The sequence below is a fragment of the Elephantulus edwardii genome, unplaced genomic scaffold (assembly GCF_000299155.1).
Source record: "Elephantulus edwardii isolate Elephantulus edwardi_28Jun2011 unplaced genomic scaffold, EleEdw1.0 scaffold00339, whole genome shotgun sequence".
Taxonomy (NCBI): domain Eukaryota; kingdom Metazoa; phylum Chordata; class Mammalia; order Macroscelidea; family Macroscelididae; genus Elephantulus; species Elephantulus edwardii.
This window is the reverse complement of record NW_006400089.1, coordinates 1,779,799-1,798,220: the sequence shown is the minus strand read 5'-3', so window position 1 is coordinate 1,798,220 and position 18,422 is coordinate 1,779,799. Positions and strand designations below refer to the sequence as shown.

Genomic DNA, 18,422 nt, shown 5'->3' with positions numbered 1-18,422 from the left:
TTTTTTTAGCCAGAAACCTTCTAAAGGATATTGAAATGAGAAGGTACACTCTGCTGAAGAATGATACTGATTGCTCCTCTGTAGAGAGCTGAGGGTGATTATGTGTGTGTGTGTGTGTGTGTGTGTGCGCACACACATTGGCCACCAGGGTGCCGTCTGCCTCTCACAATGATGTTGCCAGGGCCACCTGAACCAGGATTTCAACCTTTCTAAGTCTCAGTGTCCTACTTCATCTGGGATTTGGGGGATAGAAATTCATGAGCGGATATTGTTGTTGTTGTTGTTGTTATGTGCCATCGAGTCAACCGTGACTCACAACAGCGCTAAACCCTGCTCTGTTCTGTGCCAATCTCACTGTCTCTGACACCCCAACCCCGATTACCCCAGTCACTGAATCAATCCAACTCATAGAGGATCTTCCCCTCCTGTGCTCCACAATTAGGGATATATCTCTCCCTTTTTCTGTAAAATGCTTGTCTGTCAGATACTTCTCTAAATCTGAGCATTCAGATGAAGACAGACTAGGAAGAAGAATTGACTATTTACTTCCAAAATAGCAGGCCTATGAAAACCCTATATATCATGAGAGGATAAGATAGGATAATTAATATAAAATTACTGCATATTTTTTTATAATTATTAAAAGTTCAATTCTGAATGCCTATATTTCTGACCCTACAATATGAAAATTGTATGTTCATTAATCTCAATGTCACAATTGTCGCACATTCTTAGTGAAGGACCGTTTAGAAGAGAACACAGACCACTCACTTCTAATGTTTGGCGCCATCAAATTGACTATGACTCATAGCGAATTTATGAATAACAGAACTGAATCTTACCCTATCCTGTACCAACTTCATCAGCACCAACTCGATCAAATCCATTGTTACAGTCACTGTGCTAATCCAGCTCATTGAAGATCTTCTCTTTCCAGGACACTCAACATTCCCACCATAACGTCTTTTTGCTAGGACTGGTCCTTCCTGACAAAATGCCAAAAATATTTAAAACCAAGTTTTACCATCTTTGCCTCTAAAGACCAACTTGGTTTCACTTCCTTCAAGGTTGACTTATTTTTTTGACAGTCCATGGGAAAGATATTCCATGCTCTTCCCCAACACTATAATGCAAAGACATTGATTCTTTTTTGTTTGTTTTCCTTATTCATTATCCAACTATAGAAAGCAACTAAACACAACACAATGTATCACGTCTTAGTCTTTAAACTGACATAGTTACTCTTTAGCACTTTGGAGAGCTCCTTCGCAGCCCCACTGCAACAGGTCTTTTGATTTTTTTGATTGCTCTAACCATGATCATTGATTGTGGATCCAGGTAAAATTAAAACATTGACAACTTCAGTTTCTTCTCTGTCATAACATTCTCTATTGGTCCTGTTGTTTTTATGTGTCATCGAGTCACTTGTGACTCATAGCAACCCTTTCTAAAATAGCCCTATACTTTGTTCTATTCTGTGCCAATCTTATTGTCTTTGACACACCTACTCCCATGACCCCAGTCATTGAATCAATCCATCTCATCGAGGATCTTCCTCTCTTGTGCTGTCCCTATTCTCTCAAACATGACGTCCTCTCAAAAGACTGGTCCTTCCTTGCAAGATGTCCAAAGTATGTCAGACAAAGCTTCAGAACCTTGCCTCCAAGGAGAAGTCAGATTTCACCCTCTCTAAGAAGAACCTGATTGTTCTCCTAGCAGTCCATGGTCTATTCAATACTCTTCTCCAGCACCACAGCTCAAAGGTATCAATTGTCCTTCTCTCATCTCTAGTTATTGTCCAGCTTTCTGATACATAGCAAGTAATTGCAAAGACCATGGCCTGAATCAGGTGCACCTTAGTCTCCAGACTGCGATTGTTGCTCGTCAGCACTTTGGAGAGGTCTCTGACAACAGACTTTCCCAAATGACTTTTTTGCAATTCATCTTTTCATTTCCTGCTTGCTGGTACCAAGAGAGTCGATTGTGGAGCCAAGCAAACTAAAGCAGTTTACAATCTCCATCTCTTCATCATCTATCATGATGCTGCCAATGGGCCCAGGGGTGAGAATCTTTGTTTGTTTGTTTGTTTTTTTATGTTGAGCCTCAATCCATATTGAAGGTTACAGTCCTTGACCTTTTGCAGAAAAGGAGAACCTTTTCAGGTTCTCCTCAATTTCAGCTGGCAGGGTTGTGTCTGTCATCTGCATAATGCAGATTGTTGATGAGTCTTCCTCCAATCCTGATGTCATATTTCTCCTCATAGAGCCCAGCCTCCCAGATAATCTGTTCTGCATATAAATTGAAAAGGTGTGGAGATAGGACACATTCTTGGTGCACACCCTTTCCAATTTTGAACCATGCAGTGTTCCCTTGCTCTGTTCTGACAACTTCCTCTTGGTCCAAGTATGGGTTTCACATAAGCACTATCAAATGTTCTTGAATTCTCATTTTTCTCAGAGTTAGCCACAGTCTGTTATCATTAATATCACAAAGCAAAATTCTGCTGAAAATTATTCAAAAATGACTGGAACAGCACATCAACAGAGAACTGCCAGAAATGCAGGCTGGATGTAGGCCATGGTACTAGGGATATTATAACTAATGCTGGAGGGTCAGCTATGGGTTGGTTCTGACTCTACGGTACACAACAAGAATGACAACACCAAAGATGGATCTTGGTTGAAAGCAGGGAGTACCAGAAATGTGTGTTTCATTGAGTGGGCAAATCATAACAAACTGTGGCTGACTCTGAGAATAATGGGAAGAATTGGTCCAATAGTGAGGATTTTTTTTTGGGGGGGGGGAATGCTGAGATGTTACCCCTAATGAAGGCTTTAGTCTTCTATCTTCTTCTATAAATGCTTTAAGTCTTCTTCACTTTCTCAAAGGAGGGCTGTGCCATCTGTATAACAAGGTTGTGTCATTGTCAATGAGTCTTCCTCTGATCCTGATGGTACATTCTTCATGTAGTCCAAATTCTATTGTTGTTATTGTTGTTCTGTGTTGTCAAGTTGCCTGTGACTCATAGAGACCCTATGTACAACAGCTCTGAAGTCTGCCCTATCCTGAACCAGTCTCACTAACTCCAACACACCTACCTCCACTGCCCCAATTATTGCATCAATACATTTCATCCAGAGTCTTTTTCTCTGCATTGTCCCTCCACCCTTCTGCGTATGATGTCCTTCTCCATGGACAAGTCCCTCCTGGCTATATGCTCAAAGTGTGTGAGACAGGGCTTCAAAATCCTAGCCTCCAAGTAGAAACTTGGTTTCACCCTCTCCAAGACAGACCATAATATGGTCCATAATATGTTTAAGACTCGTCTCCAGCATGACAACTCAAAGGCATCAATTCTTCTGTCATCCTTAGTCACTGTCCAGCACTTTTATGCACAGCAAGTAATTGTGAAGACCATATCCTGGATCAGGCACACATTAGTCTCTAAACTGATACTGTTACTTTTTGGTACCCTTGCAAAGTTCCTTACTGTAGATTTTCCCAGTGCAATTCATCTTTTGATTTTCTGAATGCTGAGCAACCTGTAATGACTAGGAGAGGGATACCTATCTGTGTTTCATTGACTATGCAAAGGCACTTGAATGTGTGGATCACAATAAATTCTGGCTAATCTTGAGGAGAATAGGAATCTCAGAACACTTGATTGTGTTTATATGAAACCTATCCGTGGATCAGGAAACAGTCCTCAGAACAGAGCACAGAAAGTGCATGGTTCAAAATCAGGAAAGGAGAGCATCAAGGATGCATCCTGTCTCCACAGTTTTTCAATCTGTATGCAGAACAGAGCATTCAAAAAGGAGAGCTTTATGAGGAGGAATGTGGCATCAAGACTGGAGGAAAACTCATCAACAACCTACGGTATGTCAAATTCTAAAAGGCATTTCTAATTACTTACAGAATAAGCAGGACAAGGATAGGTAGAACACACATCATCAGTGTAGATTACCTACTTAGGTTCAGAACCACAGGGCTTCATCACATCTAAACACACTCCAGTTCTCACATCTTGAGAGAATACTTCTTGGGAGAAGTTTCTCTCCTAGAATTAAAGAATAACCAGACAACCTTGTCCACATACCAGAGAACTGATAGGCAAAAGAATAATAAAGGGAGGAAGTAAATGGGGGGGGGGAAGTGGCAATTAAAGTGGAAGTCCTCACTGAACATCATTTATTGGCCCTGCTCACACTAATCTAGATTTAGTGGAATCGGACAATAATCCTTTCTCCTTTACTTGACTAAAATAGCTCAACAAAGTTCTGGTTTCTTCAGAGGACAATCGTCTTCCTCTACTGGACATAACTTTATGTCCATTTGGCAGGGAATTCAGGTCTGTCCTGGAGAGGGTAAACCAGGCTGCTCCTTGAAGGCAAAGATTTTAAAGCTGCATCTGACATTATTTTTGGCATTTAAAAGGAGGGACCAGTCCTTGGAGAAGAACATCATGCTTGGAAGGGTGGAGGGACAGCACAAGAAAGGAAGACCCTGGGCTAGATAGATTGATTCAGTGACTAGGGTAATTGGGATAGGTGTGCCAGAGATAACAAAATTGGCTCAAGACAGAGAAATGTTCAGGGCTGTTGTACACAGGGTGGTTATGAGTCAAAGTCAATTAGAGGGCACATAACAAATGGTAAGGAGTTATTCTATGAAACCAAGGGCATGTGGTTCAAATACACCAGCTGGTCTGTGAAAGAAAGATAATCAATCTCCTCTCATGTGAATCACAGTCTCTAAAAACCGACTGGAGGGTCAGCTATGAGTTTGTTTAACTCTACAACACATAACAACCACTACATGTCCACCAAAATCTAGAGACTGTGAAGTACATTTATAATATAGTATACTGTTGCATATAGGAAGTACTGTTTCATAACTATAATTATTGCTTCATTTTCATCTGTAGTGAGAGGATATAAATGTTTAAATTTAAATTGTACCTCATTAAGTATACACCAGAGAGAATTTAAAGAAATATTGAGCAATGTGAAAGAAGACTGCTCACACACAGTATTTCCTATATGATCCAGTGCATGCGTCTGAAGTGCTGTGTGCTTCTCCCAAATGCAGGCCACCCACATCCCACCAGATTCACACACTGCTCTGGGTTTGGAGTTTCTCATTCCATTTTTATCTTCCCTATCAGAGATTCTGGCACACCCATCCCGATTACACCAGTCACTCAATCAATCCACCTCATAGAGGGTCTTTCCCTCCTGCACTGTCCCTCCACCCTCCCAAGCATGATGTCCCTCTCCAAGGACATGTCCCTCCTTACAACATGTCCAAAGTATATCAGACAAAGCTCCAGAATCCTTGACTCCAAGGAGCAGTCCGGTTTAACCATCTCCAGGAGGAATCTGTTTGTTTTCTTGGTAGTCCATGATACATTCAATACTCTTCTCCAGCACCACAGCTCAAAGGCATCAATTCTCCTTTTATCCTCCCTAGTCATTATCCAACTCTCTGATGCATAACAAGTGATTGCAAAGACCATGGCCTGTATCAGGCACACCTTAGTCACCAGAGATACACAGTTGCTCTTGAGTACTTTAGAGAGGTCCCTAACAGCAGACTTTCCCATCACAATGCATTTTTTTATTTCCTGGCTGCTGGTGCCAAGAGTGTTGACTGTGGAGCCAAGCAAACTGAAGCTGTGAATAATTTCAATCCCTTTGCCATCCATCCTGATGCTACCAATTGATCCAGTGGTGAGAATTTTAGTCTTCTTGACATTGAGCCTCAGTCCATACTGAAGGTTGCAGTCCTTGACCCTCTGCAGCAAGTGCATGAGGTCCTCAGTTTCAGCAAGCAGGATTGTGTCATCTGCATAATGCAGATTGTTAATAGATTTTTCACCAATCCTGATGCCACAATTCTCCTCATAGAGCCCAGCCTCTCAGATAATCTGCTCTGCATACAGGTTGAAAAGGTATGGAGACAGGACACATCCCTGGCGTACACCCTCTCCAATTTTGAACCATGCAGTGTTATCCTGCTCTGTTTTGACTACTGCCTCTTGGTCCATGTATAGGTTTCGCATTAGCACAATCAGATGTTCTGGGATTCCCATTCTTCTCAGAGTCAGCCACAGTGTGTTATGATCCACGCAGTCAAATGCCTTTGCATAATCAATGAAACACAGATAGACATTCTTCTGGTATGTCAGAGGCAGTGCGATTGGCACAGGATAGAGCAGGGTTTAGGGCTGTTGTACATAGGGTTGCTATGAGTTGCAAGCGACTTGAAGGCACATAACAACAACATTGGAGATTGTATTATTTGGTTGTGGGGGTCATTGGCGAATGTCCTGGTACCTGAGATAAGATGGTGAGATCAGGAATGCTCTGACTCTGTCTCCTCTGGAGTCCCAAAAACTAATTCTCTGGGAATGGTGGCTGCAGGGGTCCCTGGCTAGTGTCCCAGTTTGCAATCAGAAATTGATCAAACATGCAATCAAGATGCATTAATAATAATTGGCGATTGGAATGCAAAAGTTGGGAGTAGGGAAGAAGGATCAGTAGCTGAAAAACATGGACTAGGTGAGAGAAATGAGGCTGGAGATAGAATGATAGAATTTTGCACATTCAATGATTTATTCATTGCAAATACCTTTTATAAGAAACATAAATGTAGGCTATATACATGGATTTCACCCAATGGTATGCATAGGAATCAAATCTATTACATTTGTGGAAAGACTCGGTGGAGCAGCTGTGAAAACCAGGCTAGGTGCTGATTGGGGGACAGACCACCAACTACTCATATCTAAGTTCAAGCTGAAGTTGAAGAAAATTAAATCAAAGCCACAGGGACCAAAATTTGACCTTAAGTCTGTCCCTCTCAAATTTCAAAACCATCTCGGGAACAGGTTTGAGGCCTTGAGCACCAATGAGAGTAGACCAAATGAGCTCTGGGAGGGTATCAAGAAAATTGTCCATGAAGAATGCAAAAGATAATTACAAAGGCTGAAGAAGAAGAAAAAACAAAGATGGATGTCAGATGAGACTCTGAATATTGCATTAGAGTGCCAAGAAACCAAAGATGAAAGAAGAAACCAAGAAATCAAAGAGCTGAACAGAAAATTTCAAAAGGCAGCTCAGAACAAAGCAAGAAATTATAATGAAATGTGCAGAGAGCTGGAGTCAGAAAATCAAAAAGGCCGAACTCTCTCTGTGTTTCTTAAGCTAAAGGAGTGGAAAAACAAATTCAAGCCATGGGTAGCAATAATTAAGGATACTTTGGGTAGAATGTTAAATGATCCAGGAAGCATTAAAAGAAGATGGAAGGAATACACAGAGTCATTGTATTAGAAGGGATTGGCTGACATAGAAGAATTTCATGTAATAACATATGAGCAAGAGCCTGTGATGATGGAGGAAGTTCAAGTTGCTCTGAAGGAATTAGCAAAAAACAAGACTCCAGGAGCTGACAACATACCAATTGAGATATTTCAACAAACAGACCTTGCCTTGGATGTGCTCACTAAGTTGTGCCAAGAAATCTGGAAAACAGCCAGCTGGCCAACTGACTGGAAAAAATCAATATTTGTTGCCATTCCAAAGAAAGGTGATGTAACAGAGTGTGGAAATTATTGAACAATATCCTTAATATCACATGCAAGCAAGATTTGCTGAAAATCATCCAAAAACAATTGGAGCAATATGTCAACAGAGAATTGCCAGATGTGCAGACTGGATTTAGAAGAGGTCATGGTACTAGGGATATCATAGCTAATGTTAGATGGATGTTGGCCGAAAGCAGAGAATACCAGAGGAATGTCTATCTGTGCTTCATTGACTACGCAAAGGCTTTTGACTGTGTGGATCACAACAAGCTACGGCTGACTAAGAAGAATGGGAATCGCAGAACATTAGATTGTTCTTATGTGAAACCTATACTTGGACCAAGAGGCAGTTGTCAGAACAGAGAAAGGAGACACTACATGTTTCAAAATCAAGAAGGGGGTCCATCAGGAATGTATTTTGTCTCCATACCTTTTCAATCTCTATGCAGAACAGATCACTGAGCTTTACGAGAAAGAATGTGGCATCAGGGTTGGTGGAAGAATCATCAATAACCTGCGTTATGCAGATGACACAACCCTGCTTGCTGAAACTGAGGAGGACATGAAGTGCTTGCTGTAGAAGGTCAAGGACTTCAGCCTTCAATACAGATTGAAGCTCAACCTCAAGAAGACAAAGATTCTCACCACGGGGCCAATTGGCAGCATCAGGATGGACGGGGGAGAGATTGAAACAGTTAACAGTTTTCGTTTATTTGGCTCCACAGTCAACACTCTTGGTACCAGCAGCCAGGAAATCAAGAGACATTGCATTGGGACAGTCAGCTGTGAGGGAACACTCAAGAGTACTGAAGAGCAATGACATCAGGCTGGAGACTAAGGTGCGCCTGATCCAGGCTATAGTCTTCACAATTGCGTGCTGTGCATTGGAGTTTGGACAGTGACTAGGGATGATAGAAAGAGAATTGATGCCTTTGAGCTGTGGTGCTGGAGCTGTGGTGCTGGAGAAGAGTGTTGAATATACAATGGACTGCTATGAGAACAAAGAGGTTTGTCCTGAAGAGGGTGAAGCCTGAATGCTCCTTGGAGTCAAGGATTCTAGAGCTTCGTCTGACATACTTTGAGCATGTTACAAGGAGGGACTGGTCCTTGGAGAGAGACATCACATTTGGGACTGTGGAGGGATGGCGCAGGAGAGGATGGCCCTCAATGAGATGGATCAATTCTGTGATTGGGGTGGTGGGAATGAGTGTGTTGGAGATGGCGAGGTTGGCATAGGATAGAGCAGCGTTTAGGGCTCCTGTACATAGGTCCGTTATGAGTTGCAAGCGATTCGATGGCAAGCGATTCGAGAGCATCATGCTTAGAAACACAGAGGGTCAGGCAAATACAGGAAGACCCTCAATGAGATGGACTGGCACAGTAACTGCAGCAATAGGTGCAAGTCTGTCAGAGACACTGAGAATACCTTTCCATGAGATGTTCAATGCTCTTCTCCAACATGACAGCTAAAAGGCAGAAATTTTGTCATCCTTATTCATTGTCCAGCTCTCAGATGCATAGCAAATAATCGGAAAGACTATGGCCTGAATCAGTTGCACCTTAATCCTCAAACTAGCATCATTACACCTCCATAATTTGGAGAGGTCCATAGCTGCACATTTTCCCAATGCCATGCATCTCTTTATCTCCTGACTGCTGGAGATGGTAAATTGTGGATGCAAGTAAGATGTTGTTGACAGTTTCAATCTTTTCTCCAATCTACCATGATGTTACCGATCAGTCCAGTGGTAAGAATTTTTTTCTTGATAGTGAGATGCAATACATATTGAAGACTGTACTGTTTGATCTTCTGCAATCAGTGCTTCAAGTTCTCACTTTCAACAAGCATGGTTGTATCATCTGCATAACAGGCTACTGATGAGTGTTCCTCTAATCTTGATGTCACATTCTTCTTCGCAGAGTGAAACTTCTCACATAATTTGCTCAGCTTACAACTGATTAGGTTCGGAGAGAGAAAACAACACTGATACACTCCCTTCTCAATTTTAAACCACGCAGTGTTCCCTGCTCCAATTTGCACAAAAGCCTCCTGGCCAGGTACAGGTTTTGCATGAGTACAATTAAGTGCTCTGGGATTCTCATTCTTCTCAATGTTAGTCATAACTTGTATGATCCACACAGTCAAATGCCTTTGCATATTGTTGTTATGCGTATGTTGTTAGTCGCTTTTGACTCATAGTGACCCTATGTACAACAGCCCTAAACCCTCCTCTATCCTGTGCCAATCACACTGCCTCTGACACACCCACCCCAATTACCCCAGTCACTGAATCAATCCACCTCATAGAGGGTCTTCCCCTCCTGCGCTGTCCCTCCACTCTCCCAAGTATGATGTCCCTTTCCAAGGACCTGTCCCTCCTTACAACATGCCCAAAGTATGTCAGACGAAGTCTCAGAATCCTTGTCTCTAAGGAGTAGCCTGGTTTAACACTCTCTAGGATGAATCTGTTTTCTTGGCAGTCCATGGTACATTCAATACTCTTCTCCAGCACCACAGCTCAAAGGCATCAATTCTCCTTCTATCCTTCCTAGTCTAATTATCCAACTCTCTGATTCATAACAAGTGACTGCAAAGACTATATCAGACGAACCTTTGTCTCCAGAGAGACACCACTGTTCTTCAGTACCCTGGAGAGGTCCCTAACAGCAGACTTTCCCATCGCAATACATTTTATTTCCTGGCTACTGGTGCCAAGAGAGTTGACCATGGAGCCAAGCAGACTAAAGTTGTTAACAATCTCAATCTCTTCACCATCCATCCTGATACTGCCAATTGGTCCAGTGGTGAGAATCTTTGTCTTTTTTACATTGAGCCTCAATCCATACTGAAGGCTGCAGTCTTTGACTCTCTGCAAACATTTCAGGTCCTCCTCAGTTTCAGCAAGCAGGGTTGTGTTGATAGATCTTCCACCAATCCTGACACCACATATCTCCTCATAGAGCCCAGCCTCCCAGATAATCTGTTTTGCATACAGGGTGAAAAGGTATGGAGATAGGACACATCCCTGCCTTTGCATAGCAAATTAAAATACAAATAGACATTCTCTGTTATTCTTCACTTTCAGTCAGGATTCATCTGACATCAACAAGTGATATCCATCATGCCACAGCCTCTTCTAAATCCTGCTTGAACTTCTGGCCGTTCCCTATCTACTGTTCCAGTTGGTGTTTTAATGTTCTTCAGCAGTATTTTGCTTGCATGTGATATTAATGGTATTGTTTTGATAATTCCCACATTCTGTTAGATTACCTTTAGTAAGGAATGGTAAGAATTCTTCCCATCCATTGGCCAGACAGCGGCCCTCCAAATGTCCTGACAAGGCTAGTAAGCATATCCAGGGGTGCATGTTACAAGTGTTTGGAGCACAACTGACACACATTGGGCCACAATGGTGTGTTGTTATTAGATATTGCCAAGTATAACTTAGCGAATCTATGAACAACAGACCTGAAACTCATCCTGTCCCATGCCTTTCTCACACTTCCAAACATACCAAAGTCCCTTAGGGCAGTCACTGTGTCAATCCATCTGGTTGAGTGTCTTCCTCTCCTTCGCCAACCCCCCTTCCTTTTCAAGTATCATGTCCCTTTCCAAGGAATAGGTCCACTGAGCAACATTTCTGATTCATTTCAAAGACATATAGCTAACACAATGTACATATCCCTAAAAATATGTTTCATACTGCACACTGTTTCAGAACTATGTATGAATGGAATTTGTATTATTCTTTAATTTGCTTTTCTCCCTTAAAATGTTCTCCATGAACTTCTTTCAAGGTGATGGATAAGGGTATAATACGCTATTTTTCACTGGGTTGCATCCATTCAGTACATCCCGTTATTTTCACTCAGGCTTTTATAGTTAGGCACTGAGGGGCTCCAGACTTGGTTGTTGAGGATATGGTTGCTGTATACATTCTTGAGTGTGCCGGTTTGGGCCAAGAGCAAGGGTAAAATCACTGGATCCTTGGTTCTGAATGCTTTACTTTTGAACATATGTAAATAATAGAGTGAGGACGGTATGAGAAATGTACTTAATCCCTAAAGTATTTTATCATCCTTTTTGTCATTTGTTAAAACAAAACATTGTCAAATAAAAAATTGCACCAGACAACATTTAAGAAATAAGGATGAGTTTATCCACAAAGTAATTCTTTCTGGTTTTTTTTTGTTGTTGTTTGGGGTGTTTTGTGTTTTTTTGGGTTTTTTTGGTGTTTTTTTTTTTTTTCCCTGGTTTGTTTTTGGTGTGTTGTTTTGTGTTTTTTTTTAAGTCAGGGAAGAGTTTTGGAAAGCAAAGACCATCCCAACAGTAGGAAGGATAGAACGGGTTTGTCAATGTTTTCTAGTTCCTGAAAGGAGCCCTCGTAGTACTGTGTTGGACTGCTAACCACAGTTTCCAACAGGGCTCTGAAGATGTGCAGTGTCCTCCCTCCCACAAAGATCAACAGCCTCAGAAACTGGGTGGCTTGCCAGAATGATTCAAATTTACCACAGAGCAAGAGCGAGAGGTCTTTGAAAAAACCTAGTGGCATGGTGACTTAAAGCACTCAGCTGCTTACTGGAAAGGTTTGAACCTATCCAGCAGCTTTGCATTAGAAAAGCACTGGTGGCCTACTGACAAGAAGCTGTGCCAGAGGATCAGCTACGGGTTAGTTCTGACTGACAGTACACAACTTCCTTATGAGGCAGTGCTTTCTGTCTTGCTGGTAGCAAGGTCTTATCTTAGCTGGTCTTATCTGTTAGTCATAGCAGTGAAGACCTTCAAAGGGGGTTAAGTAATAGGGTGTACCAGTAACAGGAGATTATCTCTTGAGGCTACTGGAAAATGTGGATGAGAACTGTTCCAACTGGGCCCTGTTAGGGTCAGAAAGGAGTCTTATAAAGTTAACTCAGGTTGAGGGATGTTAAGTTCATCTTCTTTTGTTTGTTTGTTTCTGGTCAGAGGCAGTATAATCCTTGGTTCTGGAATTGGCCAAGGGATTGGACAAAGTAGCTTCAGAGAAGACAACTGGCCCTGGTAGGTCAACAGGAAGAGGCAAACTGCTCCTGAAGAATTCTACATGAGAAATGTTACTAGAAAATGAGTTACTTAAACAAAAAATTTAATAACTCATTACTTTCTCATTTCCCAATTTATGAAAGGATTAACAATGATTGTTGTTATATCGTTGTTGTGTATCAACCCATAGCTGACCCTCCATCAGGTTTTTGGAGGCAGTAAATCGCATAGGAGATTACCCATCTTTCTCCCACAGAGCAGCTGGTGGATTTAAACTGTGTGCTTTTGCGACTGCAGCGCAACTTCTTACTAAAGGCCATAGAGGAGTTTAATTTTAACAGCACTGAGATGCTCTAAAACTTACAAATTGTAGTGAAGCAGCTGACATGTTTTAGAAATCCAGAATAATTAGTTACATCAGAACAAATCCAATATTTTCTAATTCTCCTTGTGTTACTGGAAACACAACATGAACTATATCTCAAATCATTATTCTGTCCCAAGGGTCGTTAGTTTCAGTGCCAAATGGAGGGAGGGGCAGCAGACCGAGGGCACACAACATGGATTGGCCAGAAAGTTGTAAAGTGGCCAGCAGGCATGAGGGCTGCAGACAGGTTTTCAGTAGTATCTTAAAAGATTCAAGTAACATGCTTAAGAATATTTGCATTTCCAAGCTCCAAGGAGGACAAGGCAAGGACACTAAGCCAAGTTCATTTAGAAAAATTACCATCAACTCAAACCCTTGGCTAACTACATGTGCCCTAATAGACGTGTGCTCCACGGGGTCTTCAGGGCTTGGGTTCAGGGATCTGATTGTCCACACTGTCCACTGGGTTCTCAGGACTCATGTTCAAGGATCAGATCTTGTCCACTGGGTCCCCAGGACTTGTTTCCAAGAGTAAGATCATCTATGGAGTCCTCGGGACTTGTGTTTAGGGTGGAGATCACCAATTCATTCTCCCAAGGTGCCTCTGATTGGATGCCCACCTCCAGCATGAAAAGCATTTGTACCACCTAGGACTCCTCAGATGTGGCACTTATGAGTAAATCATTATGGTGATCCTGTCAGAGCAAGAGCCAGTCAACTTGTCAGGCCAACTCACTTGTTACTTGGCCAAGCCACAAAATCCTGGCAGTAGGTGATACTGCCCAATGAACTGACAAATTGGGCACTCTGTGAGCTAAAGGACTTGCCCTTCCTCACTCTGCCAACAGTTGCCAGTGCAGTTCCCACCAACCCTGGACAGTGCTTTAGTGCTCTGCAGTCTTTAGAAATAAAATCTCATCAGTAAGTTTTTTCACCTTGTCTAGTGTGGTGGTGGTTAACCATTGCTCCCCCAGAGGTAGACTTTTAGGCACTGTTGGGTGAAACATGGGCAGGAGAAACCATCTTGTGCTAAATGACAACATCCGTGTCTAGTAAATCCTACTTAATAAATAACATGATATAATTTGTGCTTTTTTTTCTGCCTTACTAAAAATGTCCCCCAAGATGACTGTGGTCCCCATCCCACCACACAGGCATGAGGTAGGGACTGCCCATCTCCCTCCCATGGAACAGTTGGTGGATTTGATGCTGAAAAGATTGAAATTAAAATAGTCCCTATAGTTCTCAGCTGAATTAAACTCAAGTTTCTATAGTTCTCAGCTAAGTTAATTTTTAAAGCCCCACACCCAGGTATCCAGGGCAAGAGTATTTCAAGAATAGCTGGCAGAAGGGCAGAGCAAACAAGCAAAGATTGTTTCTCAACTGATAACCCATGTGCCTTTGTTTCCCGACTGATAACCAATGTATCTTGTGCTTTTCCACTGCCCTAGAGTTTGAACTCATTGTATACTTAAGAATTTGTGACACCACCATATAGTTAAAGATCTATCTAACTGCTACATGTGCTACGTGACTGCCGCAAGTGCTACGTGCAAAAATGCTGTGTAAACCCTGAGCGAACACTGAACCAATGAATTCAAATTGTGCTTTCATCACCCAATGAGAAGCTGATACTCAGTTGTATCCCCCTAAAGTGTATAAAAAAACCCAACTTTGTCTGCTCGAGGTCGGCTCCTCTGTCTCCTGCGAGAGATAAGGGTCGGCCCGGAGCTCCGCAATAAACCTCTTATCTCTTGCTGTTGCATCAAGCCGGTGTCTTGGAGTCTTGGGTCTTCGCCGTCCACTCGGGACAGAACAGGACCAGCGGTTCGGGGGTCCTTCAATGCCTTTGGCAGCACAGCTTCTTACCACGAGGACACTAGAGCTTCCTAATTATAGGGTAGGAGCTTTCTGAATACCACTAATTCTTGGCACTCATTGTCAGAACTGAGTCATAGGTAACCCTCCAGTGATATTTCAGAGGCTATAAATCACACTGGAGGAAATTGTCCATCTTTCTCCCATGGAGTAGCTGATGAATTTGCAGTAATTGCTTTAAAGTGAGCAGCACAATTCCTTACCCACTAGACTGCCAGGTCCCTGAAAATGCACAGGCTTGCACTTTTCCCATCATTTATAGAAACCCCAATGACCCATTCCTCCCCACCCTGAGAAACCAAATATACATATGGATGACAGCCAGGCTAAGTTAAAAATAGAATCTCACCCACAACCTGCAAAAACCAGTCTCAGCTGCAGTTACCAGTCTAGGAAGCCAGACAAAAACCTGTAAAAGGCCCAGTTCTAGACTAATAACAGTTCCTAACTTTTCTGTCTCTGCTTCCAAATTAAGAACAATTAGAAAGTTAAGTATGTCTCTAACCACTCATAGAGAAAGCCCTACTTCTAGCTCCAGCTTCCTCACATCAAAAGTTCTTGTCCATGCACACCCTTTTTATCAGCCGTTTCCCTCATGCGCTTTCTTCTGAATTTCTGCCAAACTCATGTCAAGGTGGCAGATTACTTTGTTACAACAAATTCCACATCTGTTCTTGTTTGACTGCACTTAGTTTCCAAATGCTCAATATTATGTCTCAAACTGTCAGGGCGTCTAAGTGGTTTGGCTGCATATGTAAACACAAAATCAATAAACAAATCACATTTGGAGCATTTCAAAGACATACTAAACATTGGTCACATGGAAGCAGAAGAGCTGAGAAGTCAAATGGGGCTACTTAGGAGCCAGTGAAACTCACCATCCCGGGCTAGAGTTAACTGTGTCTCTTCACAAAGACATATCTGTACCAGTAACATTACCAAGATTAAGAACAGAAACACCTAGATTCTCCCAGGCAGGGCTAACCTCAATTGGAAGCAAGGGCTTGGAAACTGGGAAGTACAGCCTACAGGGTTTCTGGGAGCCAGAAACGAACTGGAGACCAGCAAGATGGGGCCAACTCAGTGTTTGGCCTCTTAACTAGCCTATAAGGACTTGGAAGAAGCCCAGGTTAACACTAGAAGTTTGGAGAACGATCAGATAACTATATAGGAGTGATGCAGAAATACCCAGAAATTTAGTCATGGTCATTTGTAAACTACATATACCTATTTAAAAACTGCATTTCCTTTCAAATCTCTAATATCTGCAATTTTGGTTATCAACAATAAATAGAAATTTTAAAATAGGTTCTTAGGAAATACCATTTCCCACACCATTGTCAGATATCTTATTTTATGACATTAACTATGACAAGCTGAAGAATTTAAAAGTCTAAAAATTTTCCCTAGGAGTGTTTTAATTATTCAAGAACATTCTTAAGGAAATCCAGCTCAAGCTAATGTAGTTGAAAACACAGCTCTTTGCCTCTGAAACATAATTAAATTCTTGTGCCCAAAATGTGTTCAATGTCATACAAAAGGAGATTCTGGACAATTCTTTATTTCCACCAGACTGTCTTCACAGCATTGGGCAGGCAAGGGTCTCAGGCTTTCTGGAGGCATTTCTTTATGAAGTAGCCCACCAGCTTCTGGGGTCGTTGCTGATATTCCACTAGTACCCAATGCGGGCTGTCAATCTGGTCTCCATGCAATCGGTTGAGAAGGGTGACACACACGACGGCTGCTGCACCAGGAAAGAAAAGCCACAATGGGTCAGGGGTATGCGTTCTTCAATCTGAGCTTACTGAGTGGGAGCCACAAACCAGCTGACACTGTAGACTAGCTCCCATCTACCCCTCAGGAAGCAGGCAGACAAGCTCCCATCTACCCCTCAGGAAGCAGGCAGACAATTCAGCCATTGAGAATGTTCTGGTAGACAATAACAGGCAAACAAAATATTGGGAGACACACAAGTGAAGAAAGGCATTTTGAAGTCTCTTCCTCTTACATCATGTTGCCTTGTCTTTTTTACCCATGACCTTACTTACAAATGAAATTACCAAGGATATTCCAGGACCAGTTTAGGGCAGCTTTCTCTAATTCAAAAAAGGTCAATTTTGGCTCTAAGTTTATGAGACAGGGACTTAGTGGTATAACAAACCACAATTTCAAAATCAGAAGTCATTTGAAAGGCAAGCTTCTTGCAGGGCTGGTCATCTCACTTGGAAGGAAGTTCTGGCTGAGATGACACAGTTCCCTCTGCAATCTTTCCAGTTCCCTATGTAGTGGTGATAGAAATCTTGCTTTTTTACAATTTCACAACAACCACAATGTTTGAACACACATATGGTAAAGCTGCCTCTTTCAGAAGTATGGTGTTACATTTTGGTGTCCCCAAAATTATGTATTGTAATCCTAACTCCTGTCTGTGTACACAATTCCATTTGGAAACAGATACTTCCTTGCCTGGTTAAAGTGATCCTATTAGTGTAGAGTGTGATGTAAATCTGTTTGCTTTTAAGATACAAAAGCAGCAGTTTAGGCACAAAGCAACAAGGACAAAAAGAAGAGAGGAAGATACATGCTGCACTGAGATCACTGTGGAATCAAGGCCTGCTTGCAAGGTTTACACAAACACGAGGAGACTGTCCTGGAGAGATCCTTTCTCTGTAGTCAATTTCTTAAACATAGGATCCAGGCTCTTACAACCTGAGGGCTTGGGTAGGGAGAAGCCAGGAAGCAGGTATGGGAGCTAAAGAAGTGGGGCCCTGACCACTACACTAGTGAAAAACACCCAGACTGTAAGCAGCCCGGACAAAGAGGATGAAGCTCCAAGGTTAAAAATATGCTGGCTTACCTCGGAGGCCACAAGCACCACACATGGCAGCAAAGACAGAGGATTCCATCTCAATGTTCCGAATGCCGGCAGCATAGGCAGCCCTCAAGTACTCCTGCTTCTCCTTTTCCGTGTACGTGCACAGAGCACCGTCGAGGCGGCCTTGGCCTACAGCACACACAAAGACACAGTACTTGTGACCTGAGCACCTACCTCAGGCCACAGAGGATACAGGCAGAAGAGGCCCTGTCAGTTCCTGGCCACTTGTGTGGAAGCTGTGACAACCAACCATCATCATGTTACCACCATCAAGAAAGAAGCACAAAGTCGTGGAAACACCAAGGCAGGAACGTAACTCAATTCACAGTGAGGAAGACTGATGGAGAAGCCCTGGAAAGTTCCATCTAGCTCACCTTCATAGAAGTCTAAGGTGCACATGGTGTTCCCCATGAATACAGGAAACTCATCCAGCTCTTTGGAACACTGCATCAACTCCTGTGCTAGCTGGTTATCAAGGCATGTGCTCCGAACGACCCGCTTCCCCAGCACAATCAGTTCAAATTCGGGCTTGAAGCAGGCATCCACTGCTTGTTGGGTGATGACCACAGAGCCAGGCTCCAGACCTGGAAGAGGCAGGTATCGTGGCTCTCAGAGTGGAGTCAGGGCCACAGCAGGAGCAGGAAGAAGGAAAAGGATTTATATGCAAACTAAAATGCTGTAAACAATTCAGCAT

The 18,422-nt window shown here is 42.5% G+C and overlaps 1 protein-coding gene across 1 annotated transcript in view; it reads right to left on the bottom strand.

Moving 5' to 3' along the window:
* Positions 1 to 16,457: 16,457 nt before the first annotated feature.
* Positions 16,458 to 18,422, bottom strand: part of UPP1 (uridine phosphorylase 1) — a 46,753-nt gene continuing 44,788 nt past the window's right edge. The window contains exons 6-8 of the mRNA XM_006901619.1: positions 18,103 to 18,312; positions 17,711 to 17,857; positions 16,458 to 16,597 (exon numbers count right to left, since the gene is read on the bottom strand). Coding sequence (XP_006901681.1) covers positions 16,458 to 16,597; positions 17,711 to 17,857; positions 18,103 to 18,312 — 497 coding nt within the window. The remainder of the gene's footprint in view (positions 16,598 to 17,710; positions 17,858 to 18,102; positions 18,313 to 18,422) is intronic.